Source organism: Coregonus clupeaformis, chromosome 11 (assembly GCF_020615455.1).
Source record: "Coregonus clupeaformis isolate EN_2021a chromosome 11, ASM2061545v1, whole genome shotgun sequence".
Classification (NCBI taxonomy): Eukaryota; Metazoa; Chordata; class Actinopteri; order Salmoniformes; family Salmonidae; genus Coregonus; species Coregonus clupeaformis.
In genome coordinates this window covers 26416169-26440812 of record NC_059202.1, presented here as the reverse complement: position 1 = coordinate 26440812, position 24644 = coordinate 26416169, and the positions used below count along the sequence as shown (strand labels likewise).

At 42.3% G+C, this 24644-nt stretch overlaps 1 protein-coding gene across 1 annotated transcript in view; it reads left to right on the top strand.

Annotated features, from left to right (window-relative positions):
• The first annotated feature begins 15566 nt into the window (after positions 1–15566).
• LOC121576452 (ephrin-A2-like) overlaps positions 15567–24644 on the top strand; it is a 201857-nt gene continuing 192779 nt past the window's right edge. The window contains exon 1 of the mRNA XM_041889603.2: positions 15567–16853. Coding sequence (XP_041745537.1) covers positions 16714–16853 — 140 coding nt within the window. The 5' untranslated portion in view covers positions 15567–16713. The remainder of the gene's footprint in view (positions 16854–24644) is intronic.

Here is a 24644-nt window from a genome sequence, read left to right as displayed (position 1 = left end):
AACCGGACTCCCCCTATGCCCGGTGAGCTTCGGCCCTTTAAAGGGCAGGTTACCACACGATGTCCGTCACCTCCACAATAGAGGCAGAGGTTTGAGGTGAGCGTCGCTGGCGCTCTGCAGGAGTGAGAGAGGCTCGCCCAATCTCCATAGGCTCAGACTGATCAAGCTGACCTGGGTGAGTGGCAGTAGATGACAGGAACCCAGTCGGATCTCTCCGAATGCCGGTAGTAGGTGGACCTTGGCGCCCCCTCTCACGACGACGGGTCTGTATCCTTCTGTCGATCCTGACAGTCAGTGCGATGGCTTCATCAAGAGTGGAAGGCAGTTCCTGGGAGACCAACTCGTCCTTGATATAGTCAGCCAAACTATGGAAGAACGCGTCCACCAACGATGGTGTGTTCCAAGAACTTCGTCTAGCCAGGGTTCGGAAGTCGATGGAATGGTCTGCGACTGTACGTCTGCCTTGTCGAATACTGAACAGTTCACGAGACGCCTCTGCGGTTGGTGAATCCAGGTCAAACACCTTCAGCATCTCCTCAGCAAACAGGTCGAAGGTTGCACATGCGGGGGTTTGACGTTCGAACTCTGCTGTTCCCCAGAGTCGAGCTCGGCCCGTCAGGTGAGTGATGGCATACCCAACTTTAGCCCCCTCCGTGGCGAAGGTCCTTGGCTGCAAGGAGAACTGAAGTCGGCAGCTAGTCAGGAATGGCCGGACCTGGGTTGAATCGCCGTTGAACCGCTCGGGGTTTCCAATCTTGGGTTCCCGGAGCAGCGGCTGCAATGACCGGGGCAGGTAACTCGGGGGCAGGGCTGGTGGGCAGACTGGCTGGGGTCAGGTTGGTGAGGAGTTGAATGATCATGGCGAGTTGTTGTTGCTGCTGCTGGGACTGCTGCTGGTGCTGCTGGAACTGCTGATGCTGTTGGTGGCCGACCTGAAGCAGAGAGGAGATGACGCCGCTCATGCGGCCTAGCTCTCTCTCAGTGTGTTCCAGGCGTAGCATGGCGGTGGGTTGCTCAGGCTCTTCGGTTTCCATGTCGGGGGAAGTGTGCGCTGAGTCCAAAATGGTCAGATCGTACTGTCACGGTTCAGACAGACGACAAGAGGACCACAATTGCGTCACACCAGAAAGTTTATTTAAACTTAAAGGGAAAGGGATGTAGGGAGTGAGTGAAGGCTCCAGGGGTTATCCCGTCCGATGTGCTGGGTCTGTGCCTCCCCCCAGTGGCAGCGATGCGTCCGATGACGCCGGTGGTTGGTGGTCCAGAAGTCCTGGGGGGGGGGAGGAAACACAGACACAACGGGGCGGAATGAAACCAGGCAGCAGTACAGTTCAAGGGAAATCCAAAAAGCGTAGTAGCAAGGCAGAAGGCTGGTCAGAGTTACCGGGATTGAAGAGTAGTCAGGAGTCGTAATGGCAGAAGCAGGTCTGGATCTCCTGAGGCAGAAGAGTATCCAAAAAACAGGCAGGTCCGGGGTCACAAAACCAGGGTGAGCCAGAAGCGCGAGCAAACAGGTTCCGGGTGTGAGCTTTGCAGACGATCTGACACCGGAGAGCTGAAAGACAGGGCCTTAAATACTGGGAGAGGTTAGTGGGTAATGCAGCGCAGCTGGCAGAGTAATTAGAGCCGAGCAGAGCAGGGACAGGTGGAGCTAGTTAGGCTGAGTAGAGAGAGGGAGGTGAGCAGAGTGGAAGATAGTGGAAACCAATTAAGGTGGTAACCCGGTGGAGTGAGAGGGCTCATGACACTACACCATCACAATAAATCCATTATTTATTTTAGGCAAGTATAAAGAAACATTATGATATGAAGAAAATGTAGACTATTTCAGAAGAACAGAATGGCATCCTTATGTTAGGCCCTGATCTGGCTATGCAATATGTCTGTGGGTTACACTAGTTAATTTAGCAGGCAAGATTTGTTTGTAATTCCTGTGGCATTATTTTATATTATTTTATAATAAGAACAATACAATTGAACATAGATGAATAAAATGAATAAAAACATTTTCCCAAATGATTTCCAAGGGAGTGCGCACATGCTGCTATTCTCTGTTGAGCAGTTAGCAAAGAAACAGGTCGTCCTATGTGCTTAATTTAGAGTTATTTATGCTTGCCTTTCATGCAACATTTTTCAAATCATCATTAGAGTCGCATCATCCAGCCTTAGAATGTATTATGAATCCAAACATATAGCCCAACGTTTGCATCACAACTAAAGTTGAAGCTCTGCTCTGTTTCTTACGCAGGCTGCACACACTTCATCAGTCTCTCATTCACAATTTTAAAGCACTTGATAATCAAATCAAATAACATTTTATTTGTCACATGCACGTGTTTAGCAGATGTTATTGCGGGTGTAGCGAAATGCTTGTGCTTCTATCTCCGACAGTGCAGTAATATCTAACAAGTAATATCTAACAATTTCACAACATATACCCAATACACACAACTCTAGTAAGGAATGCAATTTAAGAATATACAGTTAAAGTATAAAAAATGTATGCACTCACTAACTGTAAGTCGCTCTGGATAAGAGCGTCTGCTAAATGACTAAAATGTAAATGTAAAAAAAAATCGGAAGTTTACATACACTTTAGCGAAATTCATTTAAACTCAGTTTTTCACAATTCCTGCCATTTAATCCTAGTAAAAATTCCCTGTCTTAGGTCAGTTAGGATCACCACTTTATTTTAAGAATGTGAAATGTCAGAATAATAGTAGAAAGAATGATTTATTTCAGCTTTTATTTCTTTCATCACATTCCCAGTGGGTCAGAAGTTTACATACACTCAATTAGTATTTCGTAGAATTGCCTTTAAATTCTTTAACTTGGGTCAAATGTTTCGGGTAGCCTTCCACATGCTTCCCACAATAAGTTGGGTGAATTTTGGCCCATTCCTCCTGACAGAGCTGGTGTAACTGAGTCAGGTTTGTAGGCCTCCTTGCTCAAACACGCTTTTTCAGTTCTGCCCACACATTTTCTATTGAGGTCAGGGCTTTGTGATGGCCACTCCAATACCTTGACTTTGTTGTCCTTAAGCCATTTTGCAGCAACTTCTTTGGAAGTATTCTTGGGGTCAATGTCCATTTGGAAGACCCATTTGCGACCAAGCTTTAACTTCCTGACTGATGTCTTGAGATGTTGCTTCAATATATCCACATAATTTTCCTTCCTCATGATGCCATCTATTTTGTGAAGTGCACCAGTCCCTCCTGCAGCAAAGCACCCCCACAGCATGATGCTGCCGCCCACATGCTTCACGGTTGGGATGGTGTTCTTTGGCTTGCAAGCCCCCCCCTTTTCCTCCAAACATAACGATGGTCATTATGGCCAAACAGTTATATTTTTGTTTCATCAGTCCAGAGGACATTTCTCCAAAAAGTACGATCTTTGTCCCCATGTGCAGTTGCAAACCGTAGTCTGGCTTTTTTATGGCTGTTTTGGAGCAGTGGCTTCTTCCTTGCTAAGTGGCCTTTCAGGTTATGTCGATATAGGACTCGTTTTACTATGGATATAGATACTTTAGTACCTGTTTCCTCCAGCATCTTCACAAGGTCCTTTGCTGTTGTTCTGGGATTGATTTGCACTTTTCGCACCAAAGTACGTTCATCTCTAGGAGACAGAACGCGTCTCCTTCCTGAGCCGTATGACGGCTGCATGGTCCCATGGTGTTTATACTTGTGTACTATTGTTTGTACAGATGAACGTGGTACCTTCAGGCCTTTGGAAATTGCTCCCAAGGATGAACCAGACTTGTGGAGGTCTTGGCTGATTTCTTTTGATTTTCCCATGATGTCAAGTAAAGAGGCACTGAATTTGAAGGTAGGCCTTGAAATACATCCACAGGTACACCTCCAACTGACTCAAATGATGTCAATTAGCCTATCAGAAGCTTCTAAAGCCATGACATAATTTTCTGGAATTTTCCAAGCTGTTTAAAGGCACAGTCAACTTAGTGTATGTAAACTTCTGACCCACTGGAATTGTGATAGTGACTTATAAGTGAAATAATTGTCTGTAAATAATTGTTGGAAAAATTACGTGTGTCATGCACAAAGTAGATGTCCTAACCGACTTGCCAAAACTATAGTTTGTTAACAAGAAATGTGTGGAGTGGTTGAAAACTCCACTGCGGTCCCGTCGATGTGGATAGGGGGGTGCACCCTCTGCTGTTCCCTGAAGTCCACGATCATCTCCTTTGTTTTGTTGACGTTGAGTGAGAGGTTATTTTCCTGGCACCACACTCCCAGAGCCCTCACCTCCTCCCTGTAGGCGGCTCGTCATTGTTGGTAATCAAGCCTACAACTGTTGTGTCGTCTGCAAACTTGATGATTGAGTTGGAGGCGTGCTTGGCCACGCAGTCATAGGTGAACAGGGAGTGCAGGAGGGGGCTGAGCACGCACCCTTGTGGGGCCCCAGTGTTGAGGATCAGCTAAGTGGAGATGTTGTTTCCTACCTTCACCACCTGGGGGCGGCCCGTCAGGAAGTCAAGGACCCAGTTGCCTCGAGCTTAATGATGAGCTTGGAGGGTTCTATGGTGTTGAATGCTGAGCTATTGTCAATGAACAGCATTCTTACATAGGTATTCCTCTTGTCCAGATGGGATAGGGCAGCGTGCAGTGTGATGGCGATTGCATCGTCTGTAGATCTATTGGGGCGGTAAGCAAATTTAAGTGGGTCTAGGGTGACAGGTAAAGTAGAGGTGATATGATCCTTGGACTCTTCTCTCAAAGCACTTCATGATGACAGAGGTGAGTGCTACGGGGCGATAGTCATTTAGTTCAGTTACCTTTGCTTTCTTGGGTACAGGAACAATGGTGGCCATCTTGAAGCATGTGGGAACAGCAGACTGGGAAAGGGAGAGATTGAATATGGCCGTAAACACACCAGCCAGCTGGTATGCGCATGCTCTGAGGATTTGGCTAGGGATGCCGTCTGGGCCGGCAGCCTTGTGGGGGTTAACATGCTTAAAGGTCTTACTCACGTCGGCCACGGAGAAGGAGAGGCCACAGTCCTTGGTAGTGGGCCTCGTCGGTGGCACTGTGTTATCCTCAAAGCGGGCGAAGAAGGTGTTTAGCTTGTCTGGAAGCGAGACGTCGGTGTCGGCGTCGTGGCTGGTTTTCTTTTTGTAGTCCGTAATTGTCTGTAGACCCTGCCACATACGTCTCGTGTCTGAGCCGTTGAATTGCGACTCCACTTTGTCTCTATACTGATGTTTTGCCAGTTTAATTGCCTTGCGGAGTGAGTAGCTACACTGTTTGTATTCTGCCATATTCCCAGTCACCTTGTCATGGTTAAATGCGGTGGTTCGCGCTTTCAGTTTTGCGTGAATGCTGCCATCTATCCACGGTTTCTGGTTAGGGTAGGTTTTAATAGTCACAGTGGGCACAACATCACCTATACACTTCCTGATAAACTCAGTCACCGTTTCAGTGTATTCGTTTAAATTATTTTCGCAAGCTACCCGGAACATATCCCAGTCCGCGTGATCAAAACAATCTTGAAGCGTGGATTCCGATTGGTCACACCAGCATCGAATAGTCCTAAGCACGGGTACTTCCTGTTTGAGTTTCTGCCTATAGGAAGGGAGGAGAAAAATTTAGTCGTGGTCAGATTTGCCGAAAGGAGGGCGGGGGAGGGCCTTATAACCATCCCGGAAGTTCAAATAGCAATGGTCGAGGATTTTTGCAGCGCGAGTACAACAGTCGATATGTTGATAGAACTTCGGCAGCCTAGTCCTCAAATTAGCTTTGTTAAAATCCCCGGCTACAATAAATGCAGCCTCAGGATATGTGGTTTCCAGTTTGCATAAAGTCCAGTGAAGTTCTTTGAGGGCCGTCATGGTATCGGCTTGAGGGGGGATATACACGGCCGTGACTATAACCAAAGAAAATTATCTTGGGAGAAAGTACGGTCGGCATGTGTATTCTAGGTCGGGTGAACAAAAGGACTTGAGTTCCTGTATGTTACTACAATTACACCATGAGTCGTTAATCATGAAACACACACCTCCGCCCTTCTGCTTCCCGGAGAGATATTTATTCCTGTCTGCGCGATGAACTGAGAACCCATCTGGCTGGACCGATTTCGACAGAATATCCCCAGAGATATTCTCACCCATCAGAATTTTCTCAATTTAATCTTGTCTTTACATATAGCCTTCTAATATACTGTATGTGTGGAATTTTTATTTATTTAGAATGGTCCACAAAAAAACAAAAAACATGTCATCCGTAGCCTGCCCTGGAATAGCAAATGTGGTTACATGTTACATGCGGTTACGTTTTTTATATGCCAGGTAGGCTACACCGTTTGTAAAGCGGATTAATGTGGTTAGTTTTAAGAATTGAGCAATACATATAGCAGCACGAGAAGGCTGGGATCCCCTTTTAAATAGTGGCCAGTCAAAGCTCTGTTTTCACATGCGTTTGCGCAATGACTGGGCTTATAAGAACACATGTTTCACTAGGCTCTGTAGGCTATGGGCTCTCCAACCATGTTCCAGGGGTCTTGGGCCTATAGGCTACGTTTGGAGTTATTTGGCCACTTTAGCTGTGATACAAACCTTATGGCATTTTCATACCAGCCAGGTAAGCTACTCCGATTACAATGCGACGCAATGTGATTAATATTAGGAAAGTTGAGAAATAAATATAGTAGCCCTAGCCTATAGAATGCTGATGGGATCCTCCTCTTTTTAATAGAGGCCATCAAACTCTGTTTTCTCACACAGTTGAATAGCATAGCCTATAGAAAAGTAGTTCAACATTGGCTTATACTTATTTAATTCCATGCATCAACCACCTATGAGGAGCTGGCTCTCGCTGCACAACAGGTGATCCTATTCCGCTCAAAGTCTGAATGTCAGGGCTCTCATGAAGTGTTTGATTTGATTTTCAATGTCATTTGCATTGTTGTCAGAGTGATTCGAGGGACAATAGAACACTGAGTACCTGCAAAGATTATGGATACACTAACAAGATACATGTCTCTCCGCCCTAACAATGGGAGTCGTTGTCCACAAAACGGCACAGCGGACTGTCTAGCTCCCGCCTATCCTTTCTTTGGATTGGTGGATACATCTCATTATTGTAATCCTTTTTTGAATACTCAGTGAGGGTTGTTAACTTTAACCGCCTGTATTCAGTGGAGAGATGCTATGCTACTAGCCTCACCCATGAATATGCATAGCCATCTCGAGACAAGTCCGATATTAAGTGTTTTTTTCTCAAATTTGCCGGGATGTCACGTGTCCTACTTATATTAGTACACTGATAACAACTTAAGGATTACAAAACTTCTATTCAATCAAATAAACCTCACGTAGGAAATACGCCATTAATTTTTTGTTGATCAAATTCGACCCTCTCTCATTGACCTCCATACAAAAACTCAGCTTGGTGGGCGAAACAACGACAAAATAGCACCTGCATCAGAGCGCAATTTTGGAGAAGCCTAGTTACCCGGTCACGTGGAATTTCACTGCGGCCATGACTTGTGACTGCCGGTGTGGTGGTAACGCCATAAAAGCCCTAGCTGGAAACAAGAGAGCTACAGTATTTTCCAGTTGGGGTCTATCATTTGTGGGGTTTTCCACCTGCTACGGGCTGCAGGCAGTGTTTGTTTGTTTGTCTGTCTGTCTGTTCAATTCCAGCAAACAAACCATATGTTCACTCAATCAAACTAAAGCAGACCAGACCCTCCGTATTGTGAGAAAGAACCTCGTGGGTGTCCTCTTCGCTATACTGGCAGCCTTTGCCTTGCGTTTCAGTAATGGCTGCTTCGCAGCGCTCCTTAGCTCCAATTTCAATCCCGGGATAATTAAGACCAGAGAGGAGGAGGATGAGGGTGGAAAGGGAATCAAGTTACAGCAGCCATCATTATTAAGGGCAGTCGATGTCAATTCCGAAAAAACACAGACAAATTTTGGCATAATTGGCAGGTCAATTTTCCGTTCAACTCCCAATGAACCCCTCCTTTTACCACGCCTCGGCTGTAACTGTTAGGCCTACAATCTTTTCTCAAACAACTTTCTAATTTCCCCCGTTGTTTTGCAGCAGGGCTAGAGCTCCAACAAAAAGGGTAGGCGGCACAACTGGATTACAGTAAATAACCCGAAAAGAGCCACTGAAGACTTTCATCATCTGACAAACCTTTAAACATCAACAGAAAACACTACAAAATAATCTTATTTGGGGTATTTCCTGACGATTACCCACTACAACATTCTTAAAGAGGAAGAGGAACAAAGCAGACCAAATGCGATAGACAAAACAAACACAGAAAAGCTGCAAAGTGGGAAGATGTTTGGGGGGAGAGGGCTGAGACTTTTTGGTGTGGGGGGGGACGTTATATTCCCGTGCTACAGACAGCTACTGTTTATTGGTCTGCTATTACAGGACTAGCAAAGGCCCAGTGCGCTACTTATATATAAATAAATAAAAAACATTATCAATTTTTTTATACAGTGCATTCGGAAAGTGTTCAGACCCCTTCACTTTTTCCACATATTGTTACGTTACAGCCTTATTCTAAAATTGATTACATTTGTTTATTTTTGTCATCAATCTACACACAATACCCCATAATGACAAATCAAAAACAGGTTTTTAGAAATGTTTGCAAATGTATACAAAAAAACTACTGAAATATCACATTTACATAAGTATTCAGACCCTTTACTCAGTACTTTGTTGAAGCACCATTGGCAGTGATTACAGCCTCGAGTCTTCTTGGGTATGATGCTACAAGCTTGGCACACCTGTATTTGGGGAGTTTCTCCCATTCCTCTCTGCAGATCCTCTCAAGCTCTGTCAGGTTGGATTGGGAACGTCGCTGCACAGCTATTTTCAGGTCTCTCCAGAGATGTTAGATCAGGCTGGGCCACTCAAGGACATTCAGAGACTTGTCCCAAAGCCACCCCTGCGTTGTTTTGGCTGTGTGCTTAGGGTCGTTGTCCTGTTGGAAGGTGAACCTTTGCCCCAGTCTGAGGTCCTGAGCGCTCTGGAGCATAGTTTTCATCAAGGATCTCTGTACTTTGCTCCATTCATCTTTCCCTCGACCCTGACTAGTCTCCCAGTCCCTGCCGCTGAAAAACATCCCCACAGCATGATGCTGCCACCACCATGCTTCACCGTAGGGATGGTGCCAGGTTTTCTCCAGACGTGACGCTTGGCATTCAGGCCAAAGAGTTCAATCTTGGTTTCATCAGACCAGAGAATCTTGTTTCTCATGGTCTGAGAGTCCTTTAGGTGCCTTTTGGCAAACTCCAAGCGGGCTGTCATGTGACTTTTACTGAGGAGTGGCTTCCGTCTGGCCACTCTACCATAAAGGCCTGATTGGTGGAGTGCTGCAAAGATGGTTGTCCTTCTGGAAGGTTGTCCCATCTCCAAAGAGGAACTCTGGAGCTCTGTCAGAGTGACCATCGGGTTCTTGGTCACCTCCCTGACCAAGGCCCTTCTCCCCCGATTGTTCAGTTTGGCCGGTCAGCCAGCTCTAGGAAGAGTCTTGGCAGTTCCAAACTTCTTCCATTTTTGAATGATGCAGGCCACTGTGTTCTTGGGGACCTTCAATGCTGCAGAAATGTTTTGGTACCCTTCCCCAGATCTGTGCCTCGACACAATCCTGTATTGGAGCTCTACGGACAATTCCTTCGACCTCATGGCTTGGTTTTTGTTCTGAGATGTACTGTCAACTGTGGGACCTTATATAGACAGGTGTGTGCCTTTCCAAATCATGTCCAATCAATTGAATTTATCACAGGTGGACTCCAATCAAGTTTTAGAAACATCTCAAAGATGATCAATGGAAACAGGATGCACTTGAGCTGAATATCGAGCCTCATAGCAAAGGGTCTGAATACTTAGGCAAATAAGGTATTTCTGTTTTTAAAAACCTGTTTTTTGCATTGTCATTATGGGGTATTGTGTGTAGATAGATGAGGAAAAATATGTATTTAATGTATGCACGCATGACTGTAAGTCGCTTTGGATAAAAGCGTCTGCTAAATGGCATATTATATATTATATTATATAATCCATTTTAGAATAAGGCTGTAACGTAACAGAATGTGGAAAAAGTCAAGGGGTCTGAATACTTTCTGAATGCACTGTACTTGAATGGGTATATGTATATATTATTATTTTTTATTCTGATTTTTCAGAGTGTACTGCAGCTTCCTCAGCACCCTTACTTCCCGCGGCTATGGGCTGAAGGCTGAATGCTGAAGACACCTTTCAGCCACTCATTCCTCAGTGAAGTGAAGCATCTAGCTAGCTGCTGTCTGTCTGCTATAGGGACTGAGTGTGCTGCTCAGGCCTGTTATTCAGGAGAGCCCTTGGAATCAGTCTGTAATTAGATTGTACTGTTCATGATGCACACGAACACACCACACACTGACTCACTCCCTGGAACTGAGCTGTGCTGGAATGGGCCGAGTTAACGCTTCGCTAGCCATACTGCTGGCCCCAATCTGTCTTTGAGTGGTGCTTTCCTATGGCTGTATGGATACAGTTTTATTTTGTACACACACACACACACCTATTATGTATATCAAATAATATAATATTTTTTTGGGCTGATTTGTTTTGAAATATAGATGTTTTGAGTGATGTCACTTAGTTGTGTCTCGCTTATGTAAATATGGTTCAGAGGGGTTGGGTTAAATTTCAGTTGAATGCATTCAGTTGTACAACTGACTAGGTATCTCCCTTTCCATTCCCTTTTCTGTATGTTTTGAGATTCTCAGAGGAGGTAATAATAATAATAATAATAATAATAATAATATGCCATTTACCAGACGCTTTTATCCAAAGCGACTTACAGTTATGTGTGCATACATTTTTATGTATGGGTGGTCCCGGGGATCGAACCCACTACCCTGGCGTTACAAGCGCCATGCTCTACAAATCATTCTCTATCAATCCATTTGAAATATGCCTAAATTATGTTTGGATACATGCTGACTTGTTAAATCTTCATGATTCTCTATGAAAGTATGGATTGAAAAAATATACTGTCAAATGGAAAGGGCATGATATATCCCTTATGTCAGATTCAGTACAATCTGGAATTCATCACAATAGAAGAATCAAGCTTTGCTGACATAGGAAAATATATTAAAACAGTAGAATCTTAGAATTTCTGAGATCTTTTCATAAGATGTCTACAGTCAAATCTGTAACACCTACAATTTTAAAACTTGCATAAATCTTGCATACATTTCTGAGAGCATTTCAGAAAAGTCCACAGTAGAATCTGCATTCAGAGCATTTGGGTAGTAGTTCTGTGTCCATGTAATAGCCATGATGATCAACAGGGGGCGCAAAATATAAAAAAGACATTGAGGAACAGACGAGGGAGCCAGCAGGTAAACTAACTTCATGCAGTAGAATGGAGTGATTCTTCACCATCTGCAAGCTGTAGACATCAGTGAAAGCCAGTATTGAAGATGTTTTATGAATTGATTAAATAATTACAACCTCTAGTATTCCATCTTTAAACTGTCATAAATGCTTTAATTAGGTTGAATGAACATTAACTTAATGTTCAACAGATGGAATTGATTAGTACGGCTTGCCGTTTGTGACCCATGTAAGGAAAAAAATACAAAAGTACACTGCGAGACTGTTCTAACTCACAGTCGAGCACGCTGTTTAGCAAAAGCGCTGTAATTATTGACTCAACTGTGATTTGCAGTTAATCTATTGGGCCGGTGACAGTCTCAGACAGAGTGACACTTGTGCGTGCTTGCAAGGACGCATTATATAAAAATGTACGGGCTTTGGCCGGTGCGATATGATATTAACATTTTTACGTCCGGATTTTAGTTGTCAGCTGCCATGTGTCTCCAACTGTCCATTCAGCCTTTTCAGCGACTTAATGCAATTTAACATTTCACACATAGTTCTGCCCATAAAATCTGGTTAGGGGGATGAAAGTTGGAAAATATCATTGATTTAAAGAGGTCATTATCGCTCATAGCATAAGCTCAGTCTGGCTCCGGTGGAACGTTTTCCCAATGTTGCAGTGCCAACATGCCTGTGAGATTTATACCAGGGCTTTTAGCCCTGACTTGACGACCTTAACACACAGCAACAGGGAGAGAGCTTGGCCTGCATTCTGTTGGAAAGTTCAAACGCAGGAGGCATGGTCTGTGTCACTGACACTCACTAGAACCAGGAGGCCCAACATTTTCTTTGGTTACACACACAGCCAGCATTAGAACAACACTATGGAGGACCCAGCAACACAAAACAAGCATGCCTCCTGCTGATGGACTCTTTACATGTCAGAGACGTCGAAGCCTCGCCATGAGACAAAGTCCAGGTATCTTGATTATATCGCTGCTCCGTCTTTCGTCAGACAATTGCTCCAAAATAATGTGGAGACCACCAATACCGCTGGGTATACCGCCCTGCAAGCAAACTCACACCAACTTTGACAAGTCTCATGTTCCTCCAACTTGTTTCGGGTTGTGAAAACAGATTGTACATCAGTATTATGCATTACCCATTTGTGGGATGTAGCAGTACAGTATGCTTGTGTGTGTGTCTCACCACTTCTAAGTTGAAACTAAGTGCTCTACCATAAGCTCCTCTGCTGCCCAATTAAACAATGACTTTGTTGCAGGCTTTATTAAACAGGTATGTTAACTTGTCTCCCTCCAGTATTGTTTTACACACTCAGCGGTTGCTGGCGTGTGCCTCCGATCGTTTAGGGAAGAAAAAACAGATGTGGCCTCTTGTCTATTTCTCCTACCCACATCTCTCTTTAGGGCAATATATATTTCCAACTGACTGCTTTTGTGAAGGAGGCCTATTAAGCTCAGTTGTTTGTTTCTTTTTGTCTTAATGTGTCAAATGGATACTTAGGCACATGTACTGGGACAATATATTCGGAAGAACTCAGCCATGATGATATGGTGTGGTAGTGTCATCAGTGCTCGAAGCTTCACGTGATGAGAATTTCAGTTGCATGAATTTACATGCTCACTGAGCTAAGACGGACAAAAACAGCAAAGGCCAGTGATTGTTCAGACAGGCAGAGAATCATCTGGGACTGATTTCCCAAAGTAGGCCACAGAGACCTCTACTGGTTAGGAGAAGTCAAGATTTGGGGAGGCTCTTCTTCCTCTAAATTCGCTAATGGGGTCAGCAACCTACTTCTAGGTCTGTTTGCATGTGCAACACAACACACAATTTGGCCTTTGCTTGAAACACTTGTCAGAACCCTCTGGTTCTTTTAGGCTAGTCTATAGCTCTACCTGCCTCTCTTTCGACAGGTGGCATCATGTGACCTGTGGTTCTTGACTTGTCCACTCTTGTGCGGCTTGCAGTTTTCACAAATAAGCCCTGGGCCAATGAAGGGTGAAGGTCTCTGACAATAATTGACCAAGCCGCTGGCCTTTGCGTCTTGTGTAACCCAAGAAGTGATGTAATTAGTGTCTTAAAGCCTTTAGGGCTGGGGCAGGACCCTGCTTCTGTTGTCATCTGTCTGTGGCGAGTGGCACATTCACTTGTTATGTCTGTGTGTCAAAATAAATATACGCCCTCTTTAAAACCATATGGTTTTATTAATTCATTCTAAACACAGTCTATCGAGGTGGAGGAAAACAACTGCCATCCAAGTCAATAGTTTTCTAGGGAGGATGATGTGCACCATATCTAGGATTACATCTGAAAGGTCTATAGTGGCTTCCTCTCCTCAGCTCCTCTTCTTGATCTGCATTGAGTTAAGAACAGGAGATAGGGGTCTCCTTGTGCCCTTTGAAATATAGGGTGCATTTCCATCACTGTATCGGGTAGCACTTCATTTTATGATACAGAAATTACCGGGTAATTGCAAAATAATTGCATGGTAACATTTTCTTTTCACAGTAAACAACCCACAAAGTAGAATTTTTTTCCTGAAGAAAAGCAAGTAAACAGTGCTCCACACTCCATCCAGTAGCACTAGATCCAGAAGCTGGCTTCAGTCTGGGGGTGCACTACCTTCATTTATACATCTGCAGTGGTTTACTCAAGGAATCTTCCTCCGAGCTCTTTAGATAGCACGGAATTCCTGTAAACATGCTAATGTGCTTTTGCTGCTGTGTAACAGCCCGACACGTTTCCTTTGCTCTCTGTGGCAAAACGACCTGCCCGAACTAGAATCATTTCACATAGCTTCGGCCACAAGATGTCGAGCGCCCAGCTGCCTATGCATTTATGCATGGAACCCTCTGAAACTTTAATAATGGTGCGCCATTAATCTACGTGCCATTTTTAAAAGCATGAATTAAAGTTTCATTTGTATTTAGCTTCCCTCCTCCCTCTATCTTTTCCCTGGTTAGCACTGTCCACCAGCCGTCTACCCAGTCGGTGAAATATTTACCAGTGCTGAATCACACGTTGGGTGGAACACTCGCTCTCCCCTTTGCCCTCAGCATATCGGAGCGCCGCTCACTGACTCCATGGGAGGAAAGAGAGAGAAAGAGAGAGAAAGAGAGAGAGGGAAAAAGAGAAGAGAAGTTTGAGATTCATGGGAATCACAAACAGTGACAAGTGAGAAACCCTTAATCCACAGCAGATCACAGCTGTGACTGAGTGTACAAAACATTAGGAACACCTTCCTAATATTGAGTTGACCCTTTTTTGCCCTCAGAACAGCCTCAATTCGTTGGCTGGATGTCCTTTGGGTGGTGGACCATTCTTGATACACACGGGAAACTGTTGAGTGTGAAAAACCCAGCAGCATTGCAGTTTTTGACACACTCAAACTGGTGCGCCTGGCATCTACTGCACACATATACAATCCATGTCTGAATTGTCTCAAGGCTTAAAAATCCTTCTTTAACTTGTCTCCTCCCCTTCATCTACACTGATTGAAGGGGATTTAACAAGTGACATCAATAAGGGATGATAGCTTTCACCTGGATTCACCTGGTCAGTCTATGTTACATTACATACATGCATGCGGACACACACACACACACACACACACGTTTTGTTCTTCTATCCTTGTGGGGACCTAAAATGTATTTTCATTCCAAATTCTATTTTCCCTAACTCCTAACCCTAGACCTAATTCCTAACCCTAACCCTAACCCCTAACCCTAACCACTAAGCTTAAAATAGCCATTTCATGGAGATCTGGGAAATGTCCCCCCGAGGGAGAATTTTCCATTTTACTATCCTTGTGGGGACTTTAGGTCCACACAATGATAGAATAACCAACACACACACACACAAACACACACTTGCACACTCGCCACATATGCTGCTGCTACACACACACACAGATTATGAACACACACACCATAATGTAAAAAGCTTTCATTAGCCTGAGAGACATTTTTACAGGATGAAAAATTGTATACAAACAGTTGTCACATACAAATAGACATGTTTGGCCATAATTGTAGGCTAGAGTTATAAGCTATTTATAACCCGATAACAGTATCCACAACTATTCTGAAACTTTCTGAAATTATAAGGGCCCTAGAAGTTTTTGGGCTCCTATTTGGCCAGTGTCTCAGCCCCGCCCCGCTGTGTGGAGGAGCCGTGAATGGAGAGAGTGCGGCGGCCAGAGCGAGCAAGCCATGTGCTGACGGACCGAGAGGGCGCGCAAGAGAAAACCACAGTGACTCAAAAAAAGGGGGGAAATAATTTCAGCTCCACTGGTCTATACACCACACACAGGGACGAGGTTAGCGCGATACCAGACATGAAGCGAAATTAGCCTTTTCTCAACAGCAACCCCAAACAACACAGGAATAGCAGCAGCAACTTCGCAAATGATGCGGCGTTCCCGTTTCTCCACTTCATGCTTTGTTAGGTAGGACGCGGTAAGCACGTATCAAGAAAGCAACTTATCCTATTGATAACTTTTGCCTGAGAATGAAACGGAGGACAGTAACCACGGACTACATGAAATAGTTGCGGAGAAGAGCAGGACGTTTCTTGTGAGCCAATGGTTCTTCACTGGCTATCGCTCTGCTGCAACATTGTGATATTTTGAGTTTCTTCTGAAAGAACAACAATCGGTCGCTTGACTGAAACATTGTATCTCACAAAACGGACCTATAAACACTGCGTTGAAGGGACATCGTTAAGCGTGCAAATGTTTAGAATAAAAAGCATATTGATTTGGAAGACCATCAATTGAGGGACACAGCTGAATGGATGTTTGCGAGTTCTATTTACGACGACGAAAGTTTTAGAAAGTAGCCTATGCCATGCTGGAAAGGAATGGATTTAAAGGACAGACAACTGTATACTTGGCGTCAGTGAATATTAAACAAGATATGATGAATGTCGCGCAATGTGTTCAAATAAGGCATTTATCACTTACAGTTAGGCTATTGATGAAAATGGATTTTAATAGTTATTGGAAGAGCTTGCCGTGCAAAAGGAGAGCAACGACCTGAGTCACACTAAATAAACAACATTGATGAATCTTCATGGAACGTAATCTAATTTAACTTCATAGTCTCTGCTTGGACTCACTAATGTTCTCACGAATGGGAATGTATAGCTACATAGGCCTACATTGTAAATCTGAAGACGAAAAACTGCAGCTGAGAGCACCTGGAATTTGAATGTGGACTGCAACCAACCTCGTGCATCATGAATGACACCATGTCCATTTGAACAGCGATAAGAAACACTGTACTTGTATCAGTATAACTTATAGACAACAACGCGACGAATTATATAGCCTTTGCTCATAATGGACAAGAACTATTTCGCTTTTCAAATGGAGTTGACACTTATGGTTGTTGCCATGTTATCTTGGGTCGCGGTATGGGCAGACGATAGCAAAATTATATCAGACAGATATGCAGTCTACTGGAACAGCACGAACCACAGGTAAGGAATTGTACAAGTCAACTTTCAGTGATGCGAACTTACATTTTTGGATAGATCTTTCGTGAATCCCACTTCAAAAGGTCTGGACATATAGGCTAAGCTAAAGAAAAAGGCTCCACAAATAGCCCAGCGCATTCAAAAGCCCCTCAACCATGCTCACTTTATCTAAAAAATGAAGTTTTCCCAATAACGTCAATTATTTGACTAGGCCTAGACGAAGTAACAATTCTTCTTTAACAAAACAAAATACTTTTTCTTAGGAAGATACATTTAACCTGCACGTTTTAGTTATTTATCCCAGGGGTTGCTTCCATTTATTAGGCCAAATTAAATCACTGAAATAACTATTTTTGTTTTTACCCCCAATTATCACGTCTCCCCGTGTCAAAAGCAGGACCCCTCAAGGCAGGATTTAACTTGATTTATTACATATAGCCAAGGCATTCAGGTTTCACATTCACAACGTTTTCACATTGCGTTCAAAATGCATTGTGTTTGTCGTTTTTGATTACGAAGTTGCATTTGAAGTGTGATAAAATACTGCAGGCCTAGGCTAAATGTGATTTTGCCGTCCATTATAAACTAAGACTATAGCAACCTCCACTAAGATACATCTCACTGCAAAACTCTGATTAAAATGCTTAGTACATGCGGTTACATGTACACAACTCTACCTGCAATTTTTCTGCATGCAATTCTATTGACATGCAGCAAAGTTTGGTCTCACAGAATATCCCACACTTGTTTCATTTTATCAACCTCAGTTCACTCCAGTGCGCTGTTGATGTTTGGATAGTTTGTTCTGGAGCTGTAGGAATTATTCTAAACATGATATATCTCTTTCCAGTTAGTTAATGACAGAAAGAAAAGGTAAAGATCAATAATAGCGTGAAGACATTAAGTAGGAAATTCCATGAGTTTTGAACTCTTGTGAATTGTTTGTGCTGGGAATATTCTAAGCATTGGAACTATACCAGCAGAACCTCCAAAGGTTTAATCAGACTTACTTCCTTGTAAAGTTGTAAACCAGCTTTTGCGGTAAGTTTTCCCACAATTTATGAAGATGATATTTGAGCTAATTTCTCAAATCTCCTTAGAAATCAAGAGATTTTGTTTTATGGCAGAGGACAGAGATGAAACAAAAGAAAGAAAATGAAATATGTCTATGTATTTGGAGCATGTTGAATCCATTAGTTATTCCTTTCTCTTTTTCTTCTCTCTGCATTGTTGGGAAGGGCCGTAAGTAAGCATTTCACTGTTAGTCTACACCCTGTTGTTTACAAAGCACGTGACAAATACATTTTGATTTGATTTGATGAGGGAACATAACACCATATTCAGAATGGATTCCAGTGCAACACAATCCATCCATGGCTGCTTCAAGCACAGGAGGCTGCTGAGGGCAAGACGACTCATAATAATGGCCGTAACAGAGCATTTGGAATGGCATCAAACATATGGAAACCATGTGTTTGATGTATTTGATACCATTCCACCAATTCCGCTCCAGCCATTATCACGAGCCTGTCCTCCCCAATTAAGGTGCCACCAAACTCCTGTGGCTTCAAGACTGCCTTACTTGTTGTAGAACTGCAAATAACTTGTCTTGGCTATGCAGAGATGACTGTTTGAAGCCCAATTGGAGCTTTTTGGATGACAGTGAATTTTCTTCCTTGTCACATGACAGTGATCTTCGAGGCTTCCTACACAAAAAGCAAAATCATGTGAGAGGTACATGAGTCTCCTGTATACTTCTGTAAAGGAGGTTAAAGTTGTGTACAGCGTTGATAACCTAGTGGCTTTGGCACTAGGCAGAATAGGGCTCAGATCTTGAGTAGGTTCTATACTGTAGTTTAGTTTTTTAAAGCCAGTTAAGTGGTGTTGGAAGAAGAATCCGTCTTTTCTCATAGCAATTATAGAATGCTGTAAGCAGAATAATAATTTTAAAAAATCCTCATTAGAATAATAAATTTAAAAAATCCTCATTAGCCTTAACATTTAAATAAAAATGTGTGATGAAAAAAGCAATAGACACGTAATATATATATATATATATATTTTATGATTTCGGCAAACTTTCTGTTGATTGAAAACAAAATAGCCAATTACACAGACATTTATGAATTAAAACAGTTCATATGTAATATCCTTTGGTTGTTGTTCTTAGAAAGTGTTTCCAACAATCAGTGATGTGGTTTATATTGTGGGGTATTAGAGAGGCTAGGAAATCAGATGCATAGGAAGGATTAAAAGAAGAAAAGGCTAGTGTGGCTTCTGAGTTTATGAGTGAGGGGCCTTAGTGAGGGATCAGAAACACTGGCATACCCTGCTCTACATCTCCAAACCCAAACTACTGAAATGGCCACTTCTTAAGTAGATTTCTTGCCACAGATATAATTTGCATCACAAATTAAATCCAAATAGCATAACGAAGCAATGGTGTATTGGTGTATCACGGTTGCATTTCTTGTTTTATTTTATTTTACCTTTATTTAACTAGGCAAGTCAGTTAAGAGCAAATTCTTATTTACAATGACGGCCTACACTGGCCAAACCCGGACGACGCTGTGCGCCGCCCTATGGGACTCCCAATCACGGCCGGTTGTGATACAGCCTGCAGTCAAACCAGGGGGTCTGTAGTGACGCCTCAAGCACTGAGATGCAGTGCCTTAGACCGCTGCGCCACTCGGGAGCCCAAAGCATTACTTTGAATTTATTTGATATTGACCGCCGTAAGACATCTAAGTGTAATCTCTTAACTGATCTTAGGCGGCAGGTAGCCCAGCGGTTAAGAGCGTTGGACGAGTAATCAAATCCCGAGGCGACTAGGTGAAAAATCTGTCTGTGTCCTTGAGCAAGGCACTTATCCCTAATTGCTCCTGTAAGTCACTCTGGATAAGAGCGTCTGCTAAATGACTAAAATGTAAAAATGATCTATACAAAATTATTTCATGCATTTAACATCTTTCCGGATAACTGTCATTTCATATTGCAGTGTCCGTTACAAAATTAGTAGTTTGAATAATCAAGTCTTACCTAAGCACACATTTTATAAGGAGATTGCTTTATGTAAGGCTTATGGTCCAAACCTTAAAAATTGCTATTCGTTTTTAGTGTTGGGGACTTATCTATGGTTTGAAATTGTGTATTTTAAGAATGGAAAAACATTTGTTGTTCTTAAACATTTTTCTTATTGTCCGAGTTTTATATGCGAAACGCTAGAATTTTCAGCATGTTGCAGTTGCTATGTAACTTATGGGTCAATCGAATAGCTATTAGCTGTGCCACACGGAAAGCAATTTGACCAATGTACTCTAAGAAATAATCTGATTTGATACTGTGGCCCTCTATTCTGCCTACTAATTGAACGCCATGCTTTGCCATTTGTTATCTGCTTTCCTCACAAGGTCCCCTCCTTTCTGACCTAGTTTCACTAAGGTTATTGGGGAGTATTGAGGGGGAATGGTAGTGGTAGCTGGTCTGGGAGGACACTCCAGTTTATATTGTACTCAATGATTGTATATATATTTTTTGAAGCTTTGAAGTCAATTTCAAATCATGAAAATAGGCTTGAGGTTGTATGACCTTGGAGTTTGTGGCTGTGCAATGGTATCTTGGGGTTCCTCTAGGTGGCGTTGCATAGTTTTTGCTCTGCTCAGCAACATGGTCCGCCATTTTCTCATTCATGGTAGGAAGACCTTCATTTTTGGTGTGTCGAGAGACAAAGGAACAACAGGGACGATGATTACAGCTAGTTACCAATAACAGTTTAAATGTGTCAAATGGTTTTCAAGCTAAATTGAATCTGCCGTGAACTACAGTCAAAGATCAATTGGTGTTGACAGATAGACAAACTATCTTAAAACAATAATTTTATAAGAAAATTCGGAACTTTAACCGTCTTCACAATACATGTAATAATGCGTTCCATGCTTTAACCTCACACCTTTGAAATTGGAGAAGCATCACTTGGCTCCATGCCATAACTGATGGACAAGGGGAGTGAAACGGGAAAGAATCGCATGTTTTTTTCCACAATGGTCTGCTCACACTCACCAATGGGACGATTTGAAGAAAAACAAACATCCTCTGAATACAGGACTAGAACCACTGCATTTTAAGGACTAAGTAGCTGATCTTAGAGCAGTTTACAGAAACGTTAAAAGACGTACATTTGTATTTGTCATTTATGTATAATTAATGTTTTCTCTTATGCCGCTTAGAAAAAGTGAGGTTGCAAAAATGACATGTTTCTCATGGTTCAAACAGTACATATACAGGTAGTGGTTGTCCCCAAAGTGTTATTTCCTGGTAGAACACTCAATTCCTCCTCTGTTTGTACTGCTTGTATGTGTACTACAATTTGTTGTGCATTTCTACTGTAGCCGATTTCTTGTATTTGTAACAGAAAATTGAAATGAGCAATTACATTTGTTAGCTACAGTAGAGATGAAATTCCTGCTTAACTGTTTTAAGATATGAAGTTGGTGTCAAAGCACTGAATGAACTGTAGTGTGTTTCTCTAATGGGGTTTTTACATTTAAGTCATTTAGCAGACGCTCTTATCCAGAGCGACTTACAGTTAGTGAGCGCATACATTTTTCATACTGGTCCCCTGTGGGAATCGAACCCACAACCCTGTCGTTGCAAGCGCCATGCTCTACCAACTGAGCTACAGGAGGCTCTACATTAAAACAACCAAACAGGGTTGAATTGTCGAGACAGGGTTGAGATCTATGCCATGATTGGGACAGTTGTTGTAGATTGGGACGTTTTTTCTCAGTAATATACTGTAATTGAGAAACCGCCATGGACTAAGAGGACATAGTAAATGTATATATGTAATCGGTTTGTGTCTTGATAAAAAGTTGCTCTTTTTTTTCGGACCAGGAAATGGGCATTTTCCATGACAGAGCACAATCCTCAGCATATTTGTTAGTTAGGGAATTTGATTAAATGAAAATATTGTCTGCTATGTTCACTGTTCAAAACACAGCCTCCTTTTAGCCAGCCCTAATGTGGAGCCATTTGAACTGCCTCCTAATTTATATAAAATGGAAGGCCATCTCTGTTTCTAACTATTCCAATGAAGGTTCCTTGTTTTCATTAAAGGTCATGAACCAGTTTGGATCTGAATTTAGAATTCATCCTCCAAGAGATTTTAGTAGCAGGCTAGTGAAAGAATATCTGGAAAAAACATTGACAAAAAAGTAATGTAACTTTTTTTCTCTTCTCTAGAAAATATGAGACCATATGCCCATTTGAATGAAAATGCAAAAAAGTTTAAATTCCAAATCTGCAAATTGGCCTTGAATGGAATAATTATTTAAACACGGAATTGGTCATTAATGGCCTGGCACAATGTAACATTAAAGGACTCTAACATCTCATTAAAGATTAAAGTTGGTGCATAATATCTACAAAAGCAATTGGTATGAAAGAGGATTTGCTAATCAGTAATCTAGGTTCAAAGCTTCATTAAATAAAATGACCCTGAGAGTGTATGAGTTCAAAGCCTGCTTCATTTGGTAGGACACAGCATTTCCTTTCCAATGTTAATCAAGGTTATGTTAATGTCGGACATGATGAATCGGCTACTGTACTGTCCTTGTCCTCATGTTAAATGCTAGACAAAATTAGAGCATTCTCCTGTTTTTTGTATCTAACAATGCTTGTCTATATTACTCTACTGACGCATCGCAATTTGTTAGAAAAATAAAGAATCCTTCGAAAGTATAGTATTTTTGACTTAGGCAGTCGCCTAGATGGTTGTTTCTGAAATTGTGTTTGATGTGTCAGAGATTACACATTTAGACTCTGGACAAGAGTGTATTGCTTTTCTGTTCTTCTATTATCTCTCTGAGACATGGGTGGTGAACAAATGTAGAGTTTCTTGTGACTCGGGTGTCCTGTTTGTTCAATCAGTCTGTCACCAACTTCTTGTGAACCTCCCTTCCATTGTCCCCCACCTGTGTCGAGACACTGAATATGACTGTACTGGTCACATTGGTGTCAGACAGTAAACTATGTGGAGAGTTTGTCGGCCTTGTTCTGCATGGCGCAGAGCAGACTATCTTGCTGTCAGGATCTCAAATATTGAAGAACAACGAGTAATGGCTGCCATTTCATTTATTCATCATAGCTATTTTATTTGGAATCAAAAGGTAAATGCCCATTTGTAAGACCCTTTACTATTGTTTATTTTATACCGTTCTTTTGTACTTCCCAACAGTGCTTATCAGCACTTCGTCATTCCTTATACAATGCTCATGCATTTTAATGCCTGACCCACATTCTCTTTGCACATAAGCAGTCTTGTGTACCAAGAGAGCTAGAAACTTTGAACTTCACTAGGTGTTCTGAAATTAACTGTAACATTTTCAAAAAGGAAGGCGACAGTGAAAACCTCTGTGTTACTGTTAATCAGGGTTGTGAATAAAGCCCCCTAACCACATACTGCATTAATTATGCTTGAACTGTGCAAACTGGTGATGCATTCTCTCCACCACTCTCAGCCCAGGATAGGCCTATGGACTTTTGCTTTGCACATCTTTGTTGCCCTAACAAATCAGTTGAAGGGGATGAAAGAGTCCAGTCTATCCGCTTATCTCGCCTGTTCTTTTGTCTTTTCTTGAGTACTGGGCTAGCTCTGAAATTAGCTCTGAATTATTTTAGATGTTGATGGTACACTGCTATCATGTCTTTTTACGTTTTCCTGCCCTTTATATGAATACTGTTAATGTAATTTATGTGTATATAGATGTATATAGATATAAATAAATGTAATTCTGTTCCTATATTACTTTACCGCCAAACACAGTAAAACCGGACAGCAGTTAATTGCTTGAACATGAACATCCTAATGCCTTCTTGCATCTAAAAATATTACCCAACATTTGATAAATGTAATGCCCGTTGTCGAATTCGGATGGCCGCTCGTTAAAGTAACGATGGTGTTTTCCTAGTTGATTCTGCGGTAATAGTTATTTTATTGATGCACATTGGGTACAGCATAAAGCTCTGCCTCTCTCTTCATTACCCCTTCATCAGGCTCTGATTTGGCTTATATCCTCAGAAGATAATTAATTTAATTACTATAATGGAGAGTGGAGTTGTTCCTTCAGAACTGTAAAAGGCATTTTAGACAGTTTTTAGGTAAATGTCCTTCGCTCGCCCATTTATGAAGAGTTATGAAGTGGTGGATTATTTGTGGTGGGATGGAGCACCCTTTCAAAATAAGAAGCCACTTTTGCATCCTCTTGGTGCCCACGCAGCAGCATATACAATCACGAAAAAACATGTTACGTCAATGGCAAACCTTCATGGTTGAATGTGTAGGGAAACAGAGGGCAGGGTAGCACATTAAAAAACAGGCAGTCTAGGGGACAGGAAGACTCCAGCAGTACCTGCAATTGCATGTAAGACTTTTACGACTTCCCTCAAAGAGCTTTTCCGTCACATCCATTTTTTAGGCTGGACAAAGAGAATATCTTGGTAATGGGATTGAACAAGATGTTGCTCCATCCGTAGGGTGTAAAATGTATATATGTACGAGCAAATAATCAAACACTCAACTGAATCAGTGAAGTCATAGGGATGACCTCTACTGTACTGCTGTAGAAGGATTCTAGCCTCACTGTCCTTCCCTCCAACAGAGATTGACAGGGTTGAGTCCTTGAGCCTTTTACTATGCTTTCTACATTGCACACTTGATTAAACTAAAATGACACAACGGAAACAAATCAACATTCCTTCCCAGTGAAAAAAGAGTGCACTTCAGACTGTAAAATA